Genomic DNA, 18,484 nt, shown 5'->3' with positions numbered 1-18,484 from the left:
CCCAGTAGAACAGACCACAGTGGGGTCCTGTCATGGGGGACATCATGTGTCTGTCTTGGGGAATGTTTCTATAATGAAAGAGCAAGGAGTGAGTAGGTAGATGGAAAACTAGGCCAATTAAGGGAAGTAGGAAATAGGGAAGTGAGGAAGGGGCTGTGACAGAGAGGAGAGGGTGGCAGAAAGCTGCTTTGCCAAGTAAAGGAGGGTAAGCCTGGAGACCAGGAGGAGAGAAGGAAAGGTGTTCTTTGAGGAGAGGAGGGCCCCAGAATGTGAGGAGGAAGAAGACGAGGCTCAGCTGGTACTGAACAGAACAGCCCAGGTGAGAGAGACGTGGAAGCTGGGGTGGCCTGCAGGGTTGCAGCTCAGCCATCTGGGGGTGGGGGGGTAGCGTCAGCCAAGTGTGGTGCCATGAGGAAGGGCATGCAGGGCTAGGGGTCCAGCTCATCCCTCAGGCAGTCCCCCTCAGGCAAACTTCTTTGCTGAGGTGATGCAGCATGGGGTATGTGGAGACTTGGCCTCCAGGGAGAAGTTTCTAGGCTATGACCTGTAAGCTGCATATTAGGGGGCCAGTAAAACATGAATGATTATATCTTCCATTTGCAAAGTGATGTTTTACAGTTTACAAAGCACTTTTACTTGCATGCTTTTATTCCAGCCATCTGTGAGGCCCCCAGGTGATCCTGCCCCTGATCTCAATGACAGCCAAATCTGACTTCTGGCTACAAGCTACTCTGACCCTGGTCTGAAATTCACCATTAGCCCTGGCTTCACACTGAACCCTGGCTTCACACTGACGCCTGGCTTCACACAGACGCCTGGCTTCACACTGACGCCTGGCTTCACAGTGACACCTGGCTTCACACTGACGCTTGGCTTCACACTGACCCCTGGCTTCACAGTGACACCTGGCTTCACACTGACCCCTGGCTTCACACTGACGCTTGGCTTCACACTGACCCCTGGCTTCACACTGACGCTTGGCTTCACACTGACCCCTGGCTTCACACTGACCCCTGGCTTCACACTGACCCCTGGCTTCACACTGACGCCTGGCTTCACAGTGACGCCTGGCTTCACACTGACCCCTGGCTTCACACTGACGCTTGGCTTCACACTGACCCCTGGCTTCACACTGATGCTTGGCTTCACACTGACCCCTGGCTTCACACTGACGCTTGGCTTCACACTGACCCCTGGCTTCACACTGACACTTGGCTTCACACTGATGCCTGGCTTCACACTGACCCCTGGCTTCACACTGACCCCTGGCTTCACACTGACGCTTGGCTTCACACTGACCCCTGGCTTCACACTGACGCCTGGCTTCACACTGACGCCTGGCTTCACACTGACCCCTGGCTTCACACTGACGCCTGGCTTCACACTGACGCCTGGCTTCACACTGACGCCTGTCTTCACACTGACACTTGGCTTCACACTGACCCCTGGCTTCACACTGACGCCTGGCTTCACACTGACGCCTGGCTTCACACTGACGCTTGGCTTCACACTGACGCCTGGCTTCACACTGACCCCTGGCTCTAGACACGTCCTTTCTCCAACTGCAAACTGCCCTGATCCTCCCTCAGGTTTTCCTTGACCTCAGCCAGAGACTCAGGCCACCAGGTCAGCTGATGCGCTGAGAACTTGGAGAAGAGGTGCAGTGGTTTGGCCCATGTGGAGGCCACCCCTCAGGGGAGTCTGTGCCCTTTGTTCCAGGAACACTGGATCCGAGCAGAGGACATTGATACACTCAGCCCCATGCACCCCAATTCAATGCAAGGTGTGGACGACATGATCCGCCTGGGGGACCTGAGCGAGGCAGACATGGTGCACAATCTCCTGATCCGTTATCAGCAGCACAAGATCTATGTGAGTCCCCGTTTCCACCCCCTGCTCAGGGGGCTTGGTCCATGTGCACTGACCTCCTGGCTGGGGAAGAAAAAAAAAACAGGCACCAGAGGTTTGGATCCAGGCACACCTGGTTCAGTCCCCACCCACCCATCCCCACCCCCGCCCCCACTGTGTGAGGTGCACAAGGAACTTAACGCTTTTCCTTGGCATCATAATACCTTGCAGTCTCAGAAAGCTGACAGGCAGCATGCCAGCACAGTCTCTAGCACACAGTAGGTGCTCAATTAGTGCTGCCCCACCTTCATCTGTGGCTGAGTGGAAGGCCTGCTCTGATGGCCAAGTGGACCAGAGTCCAGGGGGGTGGGCATAGTCTTATGTTCCTTCCTAGGCATTTGGCAGAGACAGGGTCACTAGGCAGCAGACCCCTGCTCTCTTGTGAAGTGAGTCCTGTGATGGTCAGGAGGGCCGTGCAGATTGATGTGGGTCCTTCTCCCAAAACCTGGCAGTGGATGGGAGGCTCACCCCAGCCCTAAGCCTCATATTCTCCTTCCAATGCGATTTTCCCAGGAGACTGAGCATTCAAAACTGGCTCCAGCCCCGCCCTGAGTGGGTGTGGCCTATGAAGTCACTGCCTGCCTGGGCCTCTCCTAGTTCAAGGTGGCTGGTTTGGCTCTGAGCAGCCCTTCAGGGATGAGTGAGCAGGGGACCCCGAAAAGAGGGGAGGGCTGGTCAGGAGAGTGAGGAGGCTCTGTGGTGGAAGGGGGCAATAGAATACACTGAGTGCACACTGGCTGAATGTGATTCAGAGATCCTGGGACTGATAACGCCAACAAGCTAAAGTGAATTACAGTTTATCCTTTCCAAAGAGCTTTATGCTTGCATTCTTTTATCTGGCTGTCATAGTCCTTGGAGTCAGAGACATTAAACTCTCCATTCCTAAAATGAAAATTTGGATGTGGATAATCATGTGACTTGATGAGGTGGCTCTCCCTGTCCCATTCCCAGGACTAGTGGGGGCTCCAGATAACCAGGTGGTCCTGAACGGGGTCCTAGGAGGGATCAGTGGAGGCTACGCTTATTGACCAGCCTCATGTGGCCAGGTGAGAGGCAGGTGAAGACTCACTTCATAAATTCAGCCCACTTTTATTGAGCCTTCTGAACACGAGACAGAATGCTAAACATTTAACAAAGACCTCATCTAATCTTCCTGTGAATGTACTCACCCCCAGCTTTTGTTTGCGGTGAACATCCCCATCTTTCCAGCTGAATGTCTTGTCTCCCTGGCCCAGAATCAGACCCCTCTTTCCCGCCAGACTCAGCCAGTCCTGGTAGCCCTCAGCAGGCCACACTCAAGGTCAAGGTCAGCGCCAGGCAGACCTGGCCTTCAGAGCAGAGAGCACTAACCACCTGTTCCCTTCCCCAGACATACACAGGCTCCATCCTGGTGGCCGTGAACCCATTCCAGGTGCTGCCCCTCTACACCCTGGAGCAGGTGCAGCTGTATTACAACCACCACATGGGTGAGCTACCACCGCACGTCTTTGCCATCGCCAACAACTGCTATTTCAACATGAAGAGGAATAAGAGGGACCAGTGCTGCATTATCAGGTGGGGGGGGTCAGGCTCCCCATGTCCCTGGGGAATCACATGGGCCAGGCACTAGTTTCTAGTAAAGCAGGGAGCATCCCCTCTCCCTAAACCTCTCCAAATCAGCCTGCCTACAAGGCCTGTTTGATTTAGGGGCTCCCATTCAGCTGCACACAGCCTCCTCAAGGGCACACATCTCACCTACACCCGCTCCCTACTGCCCCTCCACCCTGACAGGTCCCTCCAGGGCTTCCTTCCTTCAGAATCAGCTCTTCCACTGCATCAGCAGGGCCTGCACTGCCCCAGCCTTTGTGAATATTTCCTCAGACAAGGAAGGAGAAATGGGGATGGGCACTTTTAGAAATGGGACCCAGGATGGCTTCTTGGGAACACAGGGGTCAAATAGGTGATGTCTCACACACACACACAAAAATCTCTGGGCAGGCCTCAGGTGAGGACAGGGGTAGCAGCAGCTCCAGTGGGCAGCTTTCAGGTTTCTGGGGCCCAGGAGGGACATGTCCTCCTCCAATCCAGGTCCTGACCCTGCTTCAGAGGCCCTCTGCCTGGCCTGGCCTCCCTGCTTCCTGCACAGGCCCTCCTGAGGGAAGGCAGGGAGAGAGGGAAAGGAAGGGGGAGGGGGAATTTGGCTCAGGGCACATTGCTTGGAGCTACAGTAGAGCCATTCATTCATTCATTCATTTGAGGGTCCACTGTGCTCTGGTTGCACACCTGTTCTGTACTAACATGGGGAGACAGCAGCAAATGAAAGGGACTAAAATCCCTACCTTATGGAGCTTACATTCTAGAAGGGGAGACAGACAATAAATAAGCCAATTTGGGGGGGGGGGGGCAGCAGGTAATGAGAGCTTTGAAGAAAAGCATTGTAGGGAAAGAGGAAAGACAATGATGGGCTGTTGTTCTAGAGGGAGGGCAGACCAGGCACGGCCTCTCTGAGGATGGATGTTGGAACAGAGACCAGAATGAAGTCCTATAGCAAGAGATGATCACATTTGCTGTTCTCAGCAGCACTTTGAAGTCGATCTTTTTATTCCTGTTTTACTGTTGGGTGGGAAACCTCCCACCAGAGAGGCTGAGATCCTTTCCCAGAGACACACAGCTGCTAAGTAGGGAATTCTAACCCAGGACACTGGAAAAGAAGACAGAGAGGTATCCTGGGGTGATTTCCACTTTTCCAAAAGTGAATGGAATTATGTGCCAATGAGGGCTGGTACTTTGTCTCCCTCTGGGGCTCTGCCTGTCTGCTCTGTGTGCTCCCCATCTGCCCCCGCCCCCCCAGGACTAGGCAGACCAGCCTCACTGCAAGAGTCTGCCCATACTGCCCAAGAGCTGGGCCCCACGCTGGCCAGGAAGCTCACCAGGCCAGCCTCCACTTCCAGGACAGCAGTGCCTCAAGAAGAGGGTAGAGTACCCCGATCTGTGGCTTTTTGTATGAACAGAACCTCACTCTGAGCCAAACTTCCTTCTCCTCTTGCCCTCCTCTCCATGAAGGCCATGAGAAAATCATCCCAGCTCTCCCCTCAGCATCCCATCTCTGCCTTGGAGGGTTGTTTGGGGAGCTGGTGTTTGCGGCGAGCAGCAGAGGTCTGCTGATCAGACTGACTCAGCAGGCAGTGATTGTGACATTTTGATCAAAACTTTTTTTTTAATTAATATTTTCAGAGGAAGCAATATTTGTCTGAGATTTGTTTCAAAATAGGACAGGGTGGGAAACAAAATTGGCCAGGAGTCGAAGCTGGGAATCGGACTGTGGGAGTTCCTCATGCAAACTGTAAAGTGCAGGAGTCTCCTGGGGAACTTGTGAAAGCCTGGATTCTGACTGAGGGGACCTGGGTGGGCCTGGGAGTCTGCACTTATGATCAGGTGACAAGAAGTGCTTTCATTAGCAAGACACTATTCAGCCCCCACTTTTTTTTTTTAAGTTTTTCTTTAATGTTTATTCATTTTTGAGAGAGACAGAGAGAGCAAGCAGGGGAGGGGCGGAAAGAGAGGGAGACACAGAACTTGAAACAGGCTCCAGGCTTTGAGCTGTCAGCACAGAGCCCGATGAGGGGCTCAAACTCACGAACCACAAGATCATGACCTGAGCTGAAGTCAGACGCTTAACTGACTAAGCCATCCAGGCTCCCCAAGCCTCCATTTGTAATGTTTGACATTTTCCATAATAAAAAGTAATTGATACAAAAGTGATATTCAAGCCTCCATAACAGTAATATTAATCCTATTAACCTGAGTGTACTATGTGCCAGATTTGAGTATATTTTTAATTTAATTCAACTCCTTAAGAAACTTTTAAAAACAAGTTTTCATATCTCACCATTATGAAATTAATATATGTTCACTATGAAAATTTTACAAAATTTCAGAAAAATATTGTTGGAAAAAATTGCTAGATACTTCTGGAAGAGACAGCTTCCCCTACCCCCTTGGTTACAATTATACTGAAGACAGTGGACATTTGTCACTTTACTGTACCTAATAGGCATTGCCCACATTTACTGAAAGCCCCATATAGACTTGGTTCTAGTGTTCTCTAACTGGAGGGACCATAACTAATCACCCCCACTTAATGGTACTTCTGATTTTCCACAATGGTTCTTTTTTAAGATTTTTTTTTAATTTTTTTTTTCAACGTTTATTTATTTTTGGGACAGAGAGAGACAGAGCATGAACGGGGGAGGGGCAGAGAGAGAGGGAGACACAGAATCGGAAACAGGCTCCAGGCTCTGAGCCATCAGCCCAGAGCCTGACGCGGGGCTCGAACTCACAGACTGCGAGATCGTGACCTGGCTGAAGGCGGACGCTTAACCGACTGCGCCACCCAGGTGCCCCAAGATTTTTTTTTTTAAGTAATGTCTACACCCAATGTGGGGCTTGAACCTACAACTCCGAGTCACAAGCTCCACTGACTGAGCCAGCCAGGTGCTCCGGATTTTCTGCAATTGTGATGATAAATGAATAATACTTTAGTGAACAGAGAGCTTTGTGGAGAAGGCTTTTTCTGATTTTAGGATTGCTTTCTTAGGCTCAAGGCAGGGTAATTCTGAAGGTTTTTGATACCTATGCTGCATTGCTTTTCAAAAGGACCGATGCAGTCTCCCATCTGGCCAACATAAACTCACTGCTCACGCAGAGGATATTACAACAAGACATTGTGCCATCTGGTCCCATTCATTCATCAGTAGTTACTGAGCACTGGGCCGGTGACACTGGAATGAACCAGATACAACCATGCCTGCAAGGAGCTCCCATCCAAGCCGGGCAGAAAAGACGAACTCTCCAATAACTAATACAAAGTAGACAGCTGAGACCCACAGGGCGAATGTGGTGGGATTTGTGCACAGGGGTTTGGAGGGGAGGGCATCTTTGTTCAGACCAGAAAGCAGTCCTGTGGTGGGTCTGCAGAACAGTTAGGGGTACTGAAGAAACAGCTGGTTCATTGACTGATGCCCTGTGTGCCCTCTTCACAGTGGTGAGTCTGGGGCAGGTAAGACGGAGACCACCAAGCTCATCCTGCAGTTCCTGGCCACTGTCAGCGGCCAGCATTCATGGATTGAACAGCAGGTCCTGGAGGCCAACCCCATTCTGGAAGGTAAGTGGGCCCCCTCACAACTGGCCCTCCTCCCCAGGCCCTGTAGGCTGGAAGCTTCCTGCCAGGAGGTATCCATGGGGAAGGACAGTATGGGCCATACCCTTTCCACGACTCAGGTTCCCTCAGGACAGGAAAGACCAGCACGAAGTAGATGGTAGTGTGAGGGCTCCCGGGAAGCCAGAATGGGAAAGACTGATGACCTTGTAAACAAGCTTTCTTTAAGCGTGTTTTTGACGGGACTGAAACAAGTATTCCTTTTAAATAAAGACTGTGGGATGAAATCAGTTTGGCAAATGCTGGGTGTGTCCGCTTGAGCCACCAGGGAAGCAGTTGCTAAGCCTGTGTCAAGACTGTCTGTAAGAGGTCTATGAGGGGTGACCCTGCAAGATGAAGGGGGAGGTGGCAGGAACAGACAGGAAATGTCACCCAACTGGGATGCCCGTAGGACACTCAGGAAAGGGAAGGTGGAATTGGCAGGATGAGGTTCACACTGCACGCAGATCTGCCCAGGTCTTGGCCAGCCTAAGGTGGAGCCCAGAGCAAAGTGCCTATATGAGTGCCCTGCACTGGGCACCGTGCCAGGCCTCAGCGTCCCCTCACTCATTCTCTGGTGGGGGTTGCCCAGAGATGTGGACCTCAACCCCCCAGTACCCAGCCATGGTCAGTGGGTTCTCTCCTGTTTCTTTGTAACAGAGAGATGTTTTACATACAAAGTTCATCTATAGTTTTATGAGTTTTGACAAACTCAGTCAGAATGCCCATCATAGTCCTGATATGGAATGTTCCTATCACCCCAAAACTTCCCTCGTGGCCTCTCTTCCCAATGCCAGCTTTTGGCAACCACCGATTTCTCTTTTCTCCCCTGTAGAGCTGACCCTTGAATAATGAGGGTTTGACATGCACAAGTCTGCTGTGGATACATGTGGATTTTTTTTTATATAAATACAGTACAATGCTGTAAATATATTTCCTCTTCCTTATGATTTCAATAACATTTTCTTTTCTCTAGCTTAACTTTATTGTGAGAATACAGTATATAATACATATAACTTACAAAGTATGTGTTCATCGACTGTATTATTGGTAAGGCTTCCAGTCAACAGTAGGCTATTGGTAGTTAAGTTTTGCAGGAGTCAAAAGTCATACATAGATTTTAAACTGCACGGGGAGTCAGCACTTCATCTTTTCCGTAAAGTTATATAAATCAGATCAAATGGTTTGCAGCCTTTTGGGGCTGGCTACTTTTTTTTTTTACTTTTATTTATATTTGAGAGACAAAGCATGAATGGGGGAGGAGCAGAGAGAGAGAGAGAGAGGGAGACACAAAATCCAACGCAGGCTCCAGGTTCTGAGCTGTCAGCACAGAGCCTGATGCGGGGCTCAAACCCACGAACTGTGAGATCATGATGTGAGCCGAAGTTGGATGCTCAACTGACTTGAGTCACCCAGGTGACTCACATCATGGCTAATGATGTAGAGCATCTTTTCATGGGCTTATTTCCTATCTGCGTATCTTCTCTGTATGTGTTCAAATCTTTTGCCCATTTTTAAATTGTTTCCTTATTAATGAATTGGGAGCTCTCTATATATTCTGGATTCAAACCCCTTATATGATATGCGTTTTGCAGATATTTTGCCCCAGTCTGTAGTCTGTTCCTCCGTTCTGACAGTGTCTTTCAGAGGCCAGATGTTTTAGATTTCGATGAAGTTCCATTTATCTTTGTTTCTCTCCTTGACTATGCTTTCGGTGTTGTGTTTAAGCAATCTTTGCTCAACCCAGAGATTTTCTTCTACATTTTCTTCTAGATGTGGTGCAGTTTTAGGTTTTACATTTAGATCTGTATCTATTTTGTGTTCATTTTCTCTATAGTGCAAGGTCTGAGTCGATTTTCTGCTTTTTTCTTTTTTTTCCTTCCCTTTCGTTTCTTGTTTTCTTTCATAAGGATATCCAAGAATTTCAGGCCCATTTGCCAAGAAAACTATTCTTTTTCCATTCAGTGGCCTTTGCACCTTTGTCCAAACTCGATCATACATGTGTGAGTCTGTTTCTGGATTCTCTATTCTGTTCTATTGCTCTCTCTGACTACTCTTTCACCAATACCACACTGTCTTGAGTTCTGAGCTTAGTCAGTTTTTCAATCAGGTAGCACACATCCTCCAGTGTTGTTCTTTCCAAACTTGGCCATTGTTGGTGGCCACATTTACTTTTCGATATACATTGTAGAATCAGCTTGCCAATTTCTACCAAAAAGGGCCGACATCAGGTTTTCTCGAAGAGAGATTGGCCACTGGGTTGAACCACACAAAGTAGGTTTCTGAAGCATAGTTAGTCCTTATCAGAGCCTCTGCTATCTGTCGGGATTCCTCAAGGGGGAGAGACCAAGGACTCTTTTTCCTTCTTCTCTTGGGACTAATGATGGATGGTGGTATTTTCAAACTGCAACCCAACCCACAAATGAGTCTTGAAATCAGTCTTTTAGGACAAATTATAAATTAAAAAAAAATTTTAATGTTCATTATTTTGAGAGAGAGAGAGAAAGGAGGAGAGGAGAGGAGAGGAGAAGAGAGGAGAGACAGAGCACAAGCAGGGGATGGGCAGAGAGAGGGAGACACAGAATCCGAAGCAGGCTCCAGGCTCTGAGCTGTCAGCACAGAACCTGACGCGGGGCTCAAACTCACAGACCATGAGATCATGACCTGAGCCAAAGTCGGATGCTCAACCAGCTGAGCCACCCAGGCACCCTGGTCTTTTAGGACAAATTAAATAGCATAGAAGAGAAAATACCCCAGTGCACAGCTCTTGATCAGAACCAGTACTGAATATCTTCTTTTAATTACATGTACAGGTGGGGGGTGTGTATTCACTGAGACTCATTGCAAAGGGTCTTTCTTATTGTGGGTCATGTCCGAGAAGCTCGCAGAAACAGCTCTATAAAAACGCACCTTCAGCCATGCTGCAATCCAAATGCCTTCTGGTGTGACCCCCCATCTGAGCCTTGTCCCTGCCAGCTTGCCCTCCCAGCCCCTGCCCTTCAGCCTGAGCAATCTTTCCAAAATGCAGATCTGTTCCCACACTCCCTCAGAAGGTTTCCTGCCTCCCCCATCACCCACAGACTAATTCCAAACATCTTAGCCTGGCATTCAAGGCTCTATGCTACTAACTGGTTCCGTCTGTCTTCCACTGCTTTCCTCTATATTTTATGCTCCAGCCAAATTTCCTGCTCTGTGAGCACACCCCATGCTTACCGACACTTGCACCTTTACTTGCACTTTGTCTTCCCCTCAGCACACTCTTGGCTGCCACCACCCTCCAGTGCAATGCTACCCAATCCTTCAACTCTGGGCTTAAGAAGCTTTCCCAGATGATCCCACTAAAAGTAAATTTCCCCCTCTCTGCTCCCATCATGGGCATCACCCTCTGACCTTCAGCCTTTGGAAATGCCAAGACAATCCGAAATGATAACTCAAGCCGCTTTGGGAAGTATATCGACATCCACTTCAATCCTAGCGGGGTCATCGAGGGTGCACGCATTGAGCAGTTTCTCCTGGAGAAGTCCCGGGTCTGCCGGCAGGTGAGGACTCCCTCTGCTGCACTGGTCCTGGAGAACCTCCGCCCACCCCAGGGCTGGGAGTCGGGATGAAGAGGCTTTTATGACAGGTTCCATTCCATCACTCTCACGCCTCTCCAGGGACACCCCCCTCCCCGCCCCCGCCACGGACCTTCAGAGGTCTTAGTGTGTTGCCACTGTACTTACCCTGAGATCGGCCAAGGACCCCTAGAATTGGGTAATGATGGTCCTTTCCCAGTATTCAAGAAGAAGAAATCATAGGATTTTCTGTTTTGAATTTTCCATCCACATCATGTTCTACATTGTTTGGTGCTTACTACTTACTTCTCCTAGAATTAATTCTAAGGCCAGGCCAGTCCTGAGCTAAGGATCTGGATCCTGGCATCACTCCCTGGCTTGCGACTTAGGCAAGCTGACCTCAGGGCTGGGAGGAGCAGTGGAGATGCAGGGAAGCCCCTGGGAGCCAGGAGTTTGTGAAGAGTGGCCTTTAGCCCAGGGCTGTGGGCAAGAGCTGACCTTGGAAGCCCAAGATGGGGACATCTGCCGAACCAAACATCCCTCAGGTCAATGCCAGAGCCACATCTGGTTGACAGACCTTGGAGCAGAAGCTGGGACAGGGCTGGAGGCGGCTGGGTGGCCTGGGGGTGGGGGATGCTTACAGGCTCTCTGGACCACCTTCCCCACCAGGCCCCCGAGGAGCGGAACTACCACATCTTCTACTGCATGCTCCAGGGGATGAGCGCTGAGGAGAAGCAGCTGCTGAGCCTGGGGACGCCCTCCGAGTACCACTACTTGACGATGGTGAGGCCCACCCCCCTCTCTCCACCCCGCCCCTGCCCTCCCTGCCCACCTCTCCCTCTCCATGCCTGACAGCACTGCCCCACCCAGCCTCCCAAGAGCAAAAGCAAGAAGAGGAAGGAAGGCTGGTTCCTGCCACACCTGGGGTTTGCAGCCACAGAAAAGCCCTGCGGCGGGGATTGAGGGCTCCCTTTTTCCATCCTCCACTCCAGCCTTCTGTTTTTGTGACTGTCAAGGCCTTCCTCTTGCTCATGTGTTTCCTCATTTTCTGTTGAACTCCTAGTCCCTCTCCACGAACCTCAGCTCTCTCTGGTTCCAGCGGTCAGAGGCCCTGATGGTGACGGAGAGTCGTAGCCGCACCTCTCCTTCCTCGATTTCATCCACCCATTTCCAGTCGTCCATCCTTGTAGGTGCCCGAGAACTTGAACTCCAGCAAAGCAGGGAGTTGCTCTTGCTTTGGGCTGCACCCCCACGCCTGGAACAGTGCGGCGCACGCGGCCATCCAGCCCGTTTGTTGAGAAGGGGATGGCGGAGTTCTGCCTCTTGAATCTCCTCTGCCTAGCCCCTCTCTCCTACGTTCACTGCCTGAAGGCCTTCCTCATTTCTTTCCCAGATCACGGTGGTAGTTTCCTCCAGCATCCTCCCGTCACCAGACTTGACCTCTAATCTATCATCCTTTCTGCAGACCTTCCTTCCACGGTGCAAGTCTGACAGATCCCGTCTCTGCCATTCCGCAGGGGCCTCCCTGTGGCTCGTTGGCGTGGTTTCCAAGCACCTCCAGATCCTCATCATCCCTCCACTTCTCCCCATATAACCCCCGCTTCCTTGCCAGCCCTGCCGCTGCCTCCGCAGCCTAGCTCCAGCTATTCTCTGCCTACACTGCCCTCGCCCTGTGGTGCTATGAAGCACAGCATGTGCTTTCGCCAGGAAGCTTTTCCCCACTTCTCCATAGGGTTGTCCTAGCCCTCTTTGGTCTCAGCAGCACCTGTAACAGCGTATGACACCATCATTTGCTTCCTGCCTCCCTTCTTGGATGCACGGCATCCCACACAGGGCCAGGCCTCTCCATTTGTGAATTCCCACCAAGTAGCACAGGGCCTGGTACATGGGGAGCTTTGGAAGGTGTTTGTTAAAGCATTGAACTCACAGGATTCCCCAGGGATGGGTGACAAATAGGGGCTCAAAGAAGCTCAACGGTTTCGCTGAGGCCACACAGCTTCCAAGTGCCATTGCTGGCTGCTGTGTCTATGTTACCATGATTCTGCCTCTGGAAATAATTCTGTGTATTTTCTGAGCTGGAGCCTCTCCAGCTGGCCTCTCAGAGTCCACCTAGAGCCTGTGAAGTGTCACTTCTTAGGGGCCTTTGGCTGAGTCCCTGACACATCTCTGCCTTACTAGCCCTGCGATGGAGGAGGTGGGGTGTGGGGTGGCCCCCAGAATGTTGAGGTGCCCAATCTTGCAGGGAAACTGCACCTCCTGTGAGGGTCTCAACGACGCCAAGGACTATGCCCACGTGCGCTCTGCCATGAAGATTCTCATGTTCTCTGACTCGGAGAACTGGGACCTCAGCAAGCTGCTGGCAGCCATTCTCCACCTGGGCAACGTGGAGTTCATGGGTAATGCTGTGTCCGCTCAAACTGTACCCCCTGGGGAGGAAGACTGGAGGGACTGGAACAGGAGGAGGAAGAAGTCTCTGGGAGTTCTCACATAGTCTAACCCTGTCCTGGGAAAATGCATTGAAAATTGTGGCTATGATTTTTGAGGTCTCACGGTGTGGCAGGGAAGATGTCAAAGCTTAGGGCCCCCTGAAGATGAAAACTCTGATCAGTCCCCCAGTTTTAGCTGGGACCCTACAGGGCTACCCCCTGAGGATAAGGGCGAACCAGAGTAAACAGAGTCATGCATGAATGTACAAGTCCATTTGTAGGCATCTGGGTGGTCTGGGCACTAGGGTGATCTGGCCCATTAGTGCCTCCAAGCATCTGATGGATCCTTCCTTCTCAGGAGGAAACTAGCACCAATTTTGATTACATATTATTCCTTTAAACAATTTTTCAAACACAGCATCTCACATGCAGCTGGGGATAGATAGGAGTGAGGAAACAAGATATTGTGAGTGAGAATCAGCAGAGATAACAGACAATAGAAATAGAGCCACAAAGACTTCAGATGTTTAGGTTATTGGACACAAACCATAAAGCAGCTATGCTTGCTACGTTCAAGAAAAGAAAAAGGCAAGCTTGAAAATTTAGACAGGAAACTGGAAATAGAAAATGTGACATTATAGATTTTAAAAGGAACTTTGTAGAAATTGTAAAATTAAAAAAAAAAGACCAAAATGCAGAACTCAATGGATGGTTTTAACAGCCAGTTTTATATACACGGAGAGGGAGTGTGTGGGCTGGAGGAGAAGCTGGAACACAGCATGGAGATACAGAAGGATGGAAAATATATAAGAGAGAGTAGGAGATGTGCAGGACACAGTGAGAAGTTATAGCACACCTTTAATTGGTGTACTAAAGGAAAAGAAAGAATGGGGCAGAGGCAACATTGGAAGGAACTATGGTTGGTTCTAGAATTCATGAAGGACACCGATTCACAGAACAGTGAGGAAAGGACAGACTTTTCAATAAACTGTTGGATGTCCATGTGGAAACAATGAACTTGGACCCCTCTCTCACACCATATAAGGAAATCTACTCCAGGAGAGTTGTTGCTCTGCCCATGTGATCTATCCACCACACTGGCACTTCTGCTGGTGACAGGTGGGTGCTGACACACACACAGGGGGCATCAGGACCTGGAAGAGTATTACAAATGCGGTGTTGAGGACATGGGACCAGGCACAAAAGAATAGATCAGACGTTCAATTAGATCACACTTAACAAAATTTAAACACAGGTGAGATTAAATGCTGTTAAGGACTCATATTTAGGTAGTAAAAGGATAATGGAAAGCAAGGAAGTGGTTTCCATTAGTGAGTGGGGAGGAACGTGGTCTTAGCAAGAAAGGACCATGAGAGCTTCGGATGTTGTCCAGGCTTTGTATCTTGGCAGTAGTAGTGGATACACAGTGTTGACTTAATCATTATTTATTATAACATGCCTTGGGGTTCTATACACTTTTTTATGTGAATGCTTTATTTTATAATTTTTTCAAGTTTAAAAAAGAGAAAATATATACATACAGAAATGACACTTCCCCCCCTCCCCCACCCCCAGCAGCCCTGACGTGGAGGTTGCCTCAGAGAAGGGGATTGAGGCTAGGAGGGGCCGGTCAGGAAACCTCTGCAAGGGGACTGGACCTGGCTTATAGTGACGCTCTGTGGATGTCCGCTTATTTGACTGAATGAATAAATGATGCCTGGATCTCCATGGACAGCAGAGTGGATTGAAGGGGGCTGATGGCTCATCTTTCTCTTTAGTAGACCCCATTCTGCCCACACCAGCACCAGCCTTCTCCCTCCAAATAAGCCCTCTTTTCTTCAAACTTCACTTTGACCCAGGGCTACGACCTCACTGAGTGGAGGGGGAAGTAGTCTGTTACACTCCCTCACAGCTAAGGGGCTGGTAATCACCAGGGACATTGGCTCCCGCAGAGAGGGCCTGGGAGAGGTGGTGCCCCACATCCAGGAACAGTTGCCCCTAATAGGTGGATCTACAGCTGCCCCAGGCCAGGCACTACTGGGACCCCTGATCCATCACTTCGGCTGCCTTGCCAATCTGGGTTACTGCTTCTCTCCATAGCCGCAGTCTTTGAGAACCTGGACTCCTCTGATGTGATGGAGACGCCTGCCTTTCCCATTGTGCTGAAGTTGCTGGAGGTAGGCTGGCCATTGTGTCTGCCAGCTTCCATTTCTGTGAGGGGCCCCAGGGGTCTGGGCTCACAGCCACCTGACTCCTGATTGTCATAACACTTCCCAGGCTCCCACTCCTTCCCCCCAACTCCTCTCCCAGACTCTCAGCTCAACCCCTGAACCCATCTGGCTCTGCAGACACTGGGGGTGGGAAGCAGTGTGAGCTAATCTTTAACAAAATGATCAGTCCAGCTTTAACACACATCTCTTCCCTCTTCCCCATGTCCCCCCTGCTCTTCAGGGGCCCTCACTCAGCATCCTCACTCCCCACCCCACCCAGTCCCCAAGCTCCCCCCCCACAGTCACATGGCCCAGTGCCCTTACACTGGACCTTCCCTGCCTGCCTCAATAAGCCCCTGCCTTCCGGAATTGTGCTATTCTGGGAAAGTGGAGCCTCACTTGGAGGAAGGATGGCAGGCCCTGGCTGGATATACATCTCTGCCCTGGGAACATTATAATTTCTTCCATGTCGCACTCTGTTGACAGTTCTGGTGGGAAATTAATAGAATTGAAGCAAGCAAACAAACAAAGCAATCACATTTTGCTGCTAATATTCTTAATTTGTTCAGGGTTCTTAGAAACTTTGGGTTCTTGCTGGCTCAGTCTTCCCTGCATGGTGAGAGGACTGGCCCATCCAGAATCCTCCTGTTCCCTTAGGCCTTCAGCCCCCAGGCAGGAATGACTTCAGTTGGGGTCCATCCAGATGCCAGTCACCTGGCCTCAGAACTCTCCCCGCCCACTGTTCTCCAAGGTCTGCTTATGGCACCAGCCCCTTCCCCGGCCCCCAGGAGACCAGCACACAGCTGGTAAACCAAGCAGCCAGCATGCCCAGGACCCATCCAGGTTGTGTATCCTTCCAGAACACTCTAACACCCCAGTGTTCAGACTGATGCTGGGCCTGGGCCCGCCCAGGGACCCTGACTTTGGTCTCCGTCTGGCCCAGCCCTCTTGCACAGCCCCATAGGCATCTCCCACCATCAAGCCTTGGGCCTAGGGTGTTTGGTCATGGAAGAAAACAAGACTAGGTAGGTCAGAGCCAAGGAGCCAGGCCCCGCCGCATTGGCCGTGATGCCAGGCCTCACCTGCCTTTCCAGGTGAAGTGGCAGGCACTCCGGGACTGTCTGATCAAGCATTCCATCATCATCCGAGGGGAGTTTGTCACCAGGCCCCTGAACATCACCCAGGCTGCAGACCGGAGGGACGCCTTTGTCAAGGTACAGAGCTGTGGGAGAAGGGGCCCCCGTGTCCGTGTGTTGAACAAGGCTCCTTGCCCTGCTGCTGGAGAACAGGAAAGAGCGGCAATGGCTGGGCTGGTCCTGACTGCCAGTCACCTGCCAGGTGACTGTGGGCTTTCTAGCCTCTTTGGGCTTCGGGTTCTTGCCTATAAGTAGGGATAACACCCCTCAGCAGGTCCAGGATATCCAGTGTGGGTGCAGACTTTGCCGGCGAACTTAGAGATAAGGGCCAGCCTTCCTCTTATGCTTCAAAGCCTGTGGGCTTTCCCCCATGTCTCCTCAGGGCATTTACGGGCACCTCTTCCTGTGGATTGTCAAGAAAATCAATGCTGCAATTTTCACTCCACCTGCCCAGGACCCCAAAAATGTGCGAAGGGCCATTGGCCTCCTGGACATATTTGGTTTTGAAAATTTCCAGAATAATAGGTATGAAGATCTCAGTTCGCCTGCTTTCAGAGAATGGGAGATCGGCTTGGGTCCTGTCTAGCTAAGCAAGCTGGAGGGTAACCCTTCCTCCCCCATGGGACTGCTCTGCAGGCTGGATGTGTCTGCAGTGAGATGGTCTGTGTGCCTCCCCCTGACTCCCCCTGCACATCTAGAGAAGGCCACATAGCTAAAGGCCTCCCCAAGAGTCGGGCTGCAGCCCAGCATCTGTCACCCCTCTTGAGCCATCTGCTCTCCTAATGAACTGAAGTGAATTATCACGTGAGGCAGGGGTGACCATGGAAATTGCTAGCCCTGATCCAACTGCTTCGTTGGTGGGATACCCTACTAGTAACAGGGAAAGGAAGGTAGGAGATTTGTGACCATCCCTGACTTTTGAGTTTGGCAAGGGTCAGGCAAGGCGGGACACCTCTGGCCCTGTGTCCCAGTGTCCCAGCAGCCCAGACTGGAGGCCCACGAGCTGGAGGCAAGAGGCAGGTCAGAAAAGCGATGCCTAGCTGGGACTGTGATGAGGACCGGGGAGGGGGGCGACAGGGCGCTGAAGGGAGTCAGGCAGCGGAGTCAAATAAGGACAAGTGATGCCCTGGGCACTGTTGAGTGGCAGGAGGATGTCCGAGGAGGAAAATTAGGACAAGCAAGCAGGAGCACGCTGGGATTGCTACCTCCTGGACCAGCGGGGCAGGCAGGGCACAGGCCTGCTCAGTGCGCCGGGGGGATGGGCAGGGCTGGCTAAGCCCAGGGCAATGGCAGCTCTCAGGCACAGGAAAGTCAGGTGTGATTCAGATCATTGGTTTCTGTCCCTAGGAGTGACAGCTGAGCCAACCAAGCACCTTGGCTGCCTTAGAGGTGGTTGTGGGGGATCCAGTCATTTATGCAGGGGGCCCCTCCCTGAGGGAGCCCTGAGCTGGGTCTGTGACAGGGCAGCAGTCCCTTCCTGCAGGTGGCCACTGAGTGCTCTCCAGGCTGCATGCTGGGAGTGGGGCACACGGTGGACCTGTCCCATCACCTCCCGGGTTAACAGACGTTGAACAACCAGTCTCAGGAATGGTGAGGTTTTGCATAAGTGGGCAACCCATCCGGAGGAAGAAAGGCCCAAGGGATGAACACAATGAGCAGGGTAATGAGGAAGGAGAGGAGGGAAGCAGCAAACGTGTGACCACTCAGGCCGGGAGAAGTGGGTGCCTTCACAGCACCGCAGGAAGGAGCCCGCAGCGACCCAGGCCACTCTCAGAGACGCAGCAAGGCTTTGCATTGTTCTCTGTGCACTGTTCACTGTGGGGATCTGAAAAGGGATTGGAAGCAGGGGGACAGTGGGGCCTGCTGGCCAGAGAGCCCGCCGCGTAGCGTGTGAGATGGGGATGTGGGGAGAGCCCACAGGAGGCCGCAGCTGTGCTCTGGATGGTGAGTGAGGTGCCTGGGCCCCGGAGGCAGTGTGGGAACGGAGTCAGCAGAGCAGGGCGCTGTGTTGGAGTGAGGGGACCCGACTCTGGCAGACAGTTGGAACTGGGAAGGGAGGAGACAGAGGTGTCAG

General features: G+C 51.4%; 1 protein-coding gene across 1 annotated transcript in view; it reads left to right on the top strand.

The window, feature by feature from the left end:
• The window catches only part of MYO7B (myosin VIIB), an 85,484-nt gene that overhangs the window by 21,402 nt on the left and 45,598 nt on the right, over nt 1-18,484 (top strand). The window contains exons 4-12 of the mRNA XM_019837914.3: nt 1,720-1,872; nt 3,278-3,462; nt 6,930-7,051; nt 10,481-10,623; nt 11,308-11,421; nt 12,881-13,034; nt 15,165-15,241; nt 16,369-16,488; nt 16,793-16,935. Coding sequence (XP_019693473.3) covers nt 1,720-1,872; nt 3,278-3,462; nt 6,930-7,051; nt 10,481-10,623; nt 11,308-11,421; nt 12,881-13,034; nt 15,165-15,241; nt 16,369-16,488; nt 16,793-16,935 — 1,211 coding nt within the window. The remainder of the gene's footprint in view (nt 1-1,719; nt 1,873-3,277; nt 3,463-6,929; nt 7,052-10,480; nt 10,624-11,307; nt 11,422-12,880; nt 13,035-15,164; nt 15,242-16,368; nt 16,489-16,792; nt 16,936-18,484) is intronic.

This window comes from Felis catus, chromosome C1 (genome assembly GCF_018350175.1).
Source record: "Felis catus isolate Fca126 chromosome C1, F.catus_Fca126_mat1.0, whole genome shotgun sequence".
Classification (NCBI taxonomy): domain Eukaryota; kingdom Metazoa; phylum Chordata; class Mammalia; order Carnivora; family Felidae; genus Felis; species Felis catus.
Note: the sequence above shows the minus strand (reverse complement) of the source record. Positions and strands in the feature narration are given on the sequence as shown.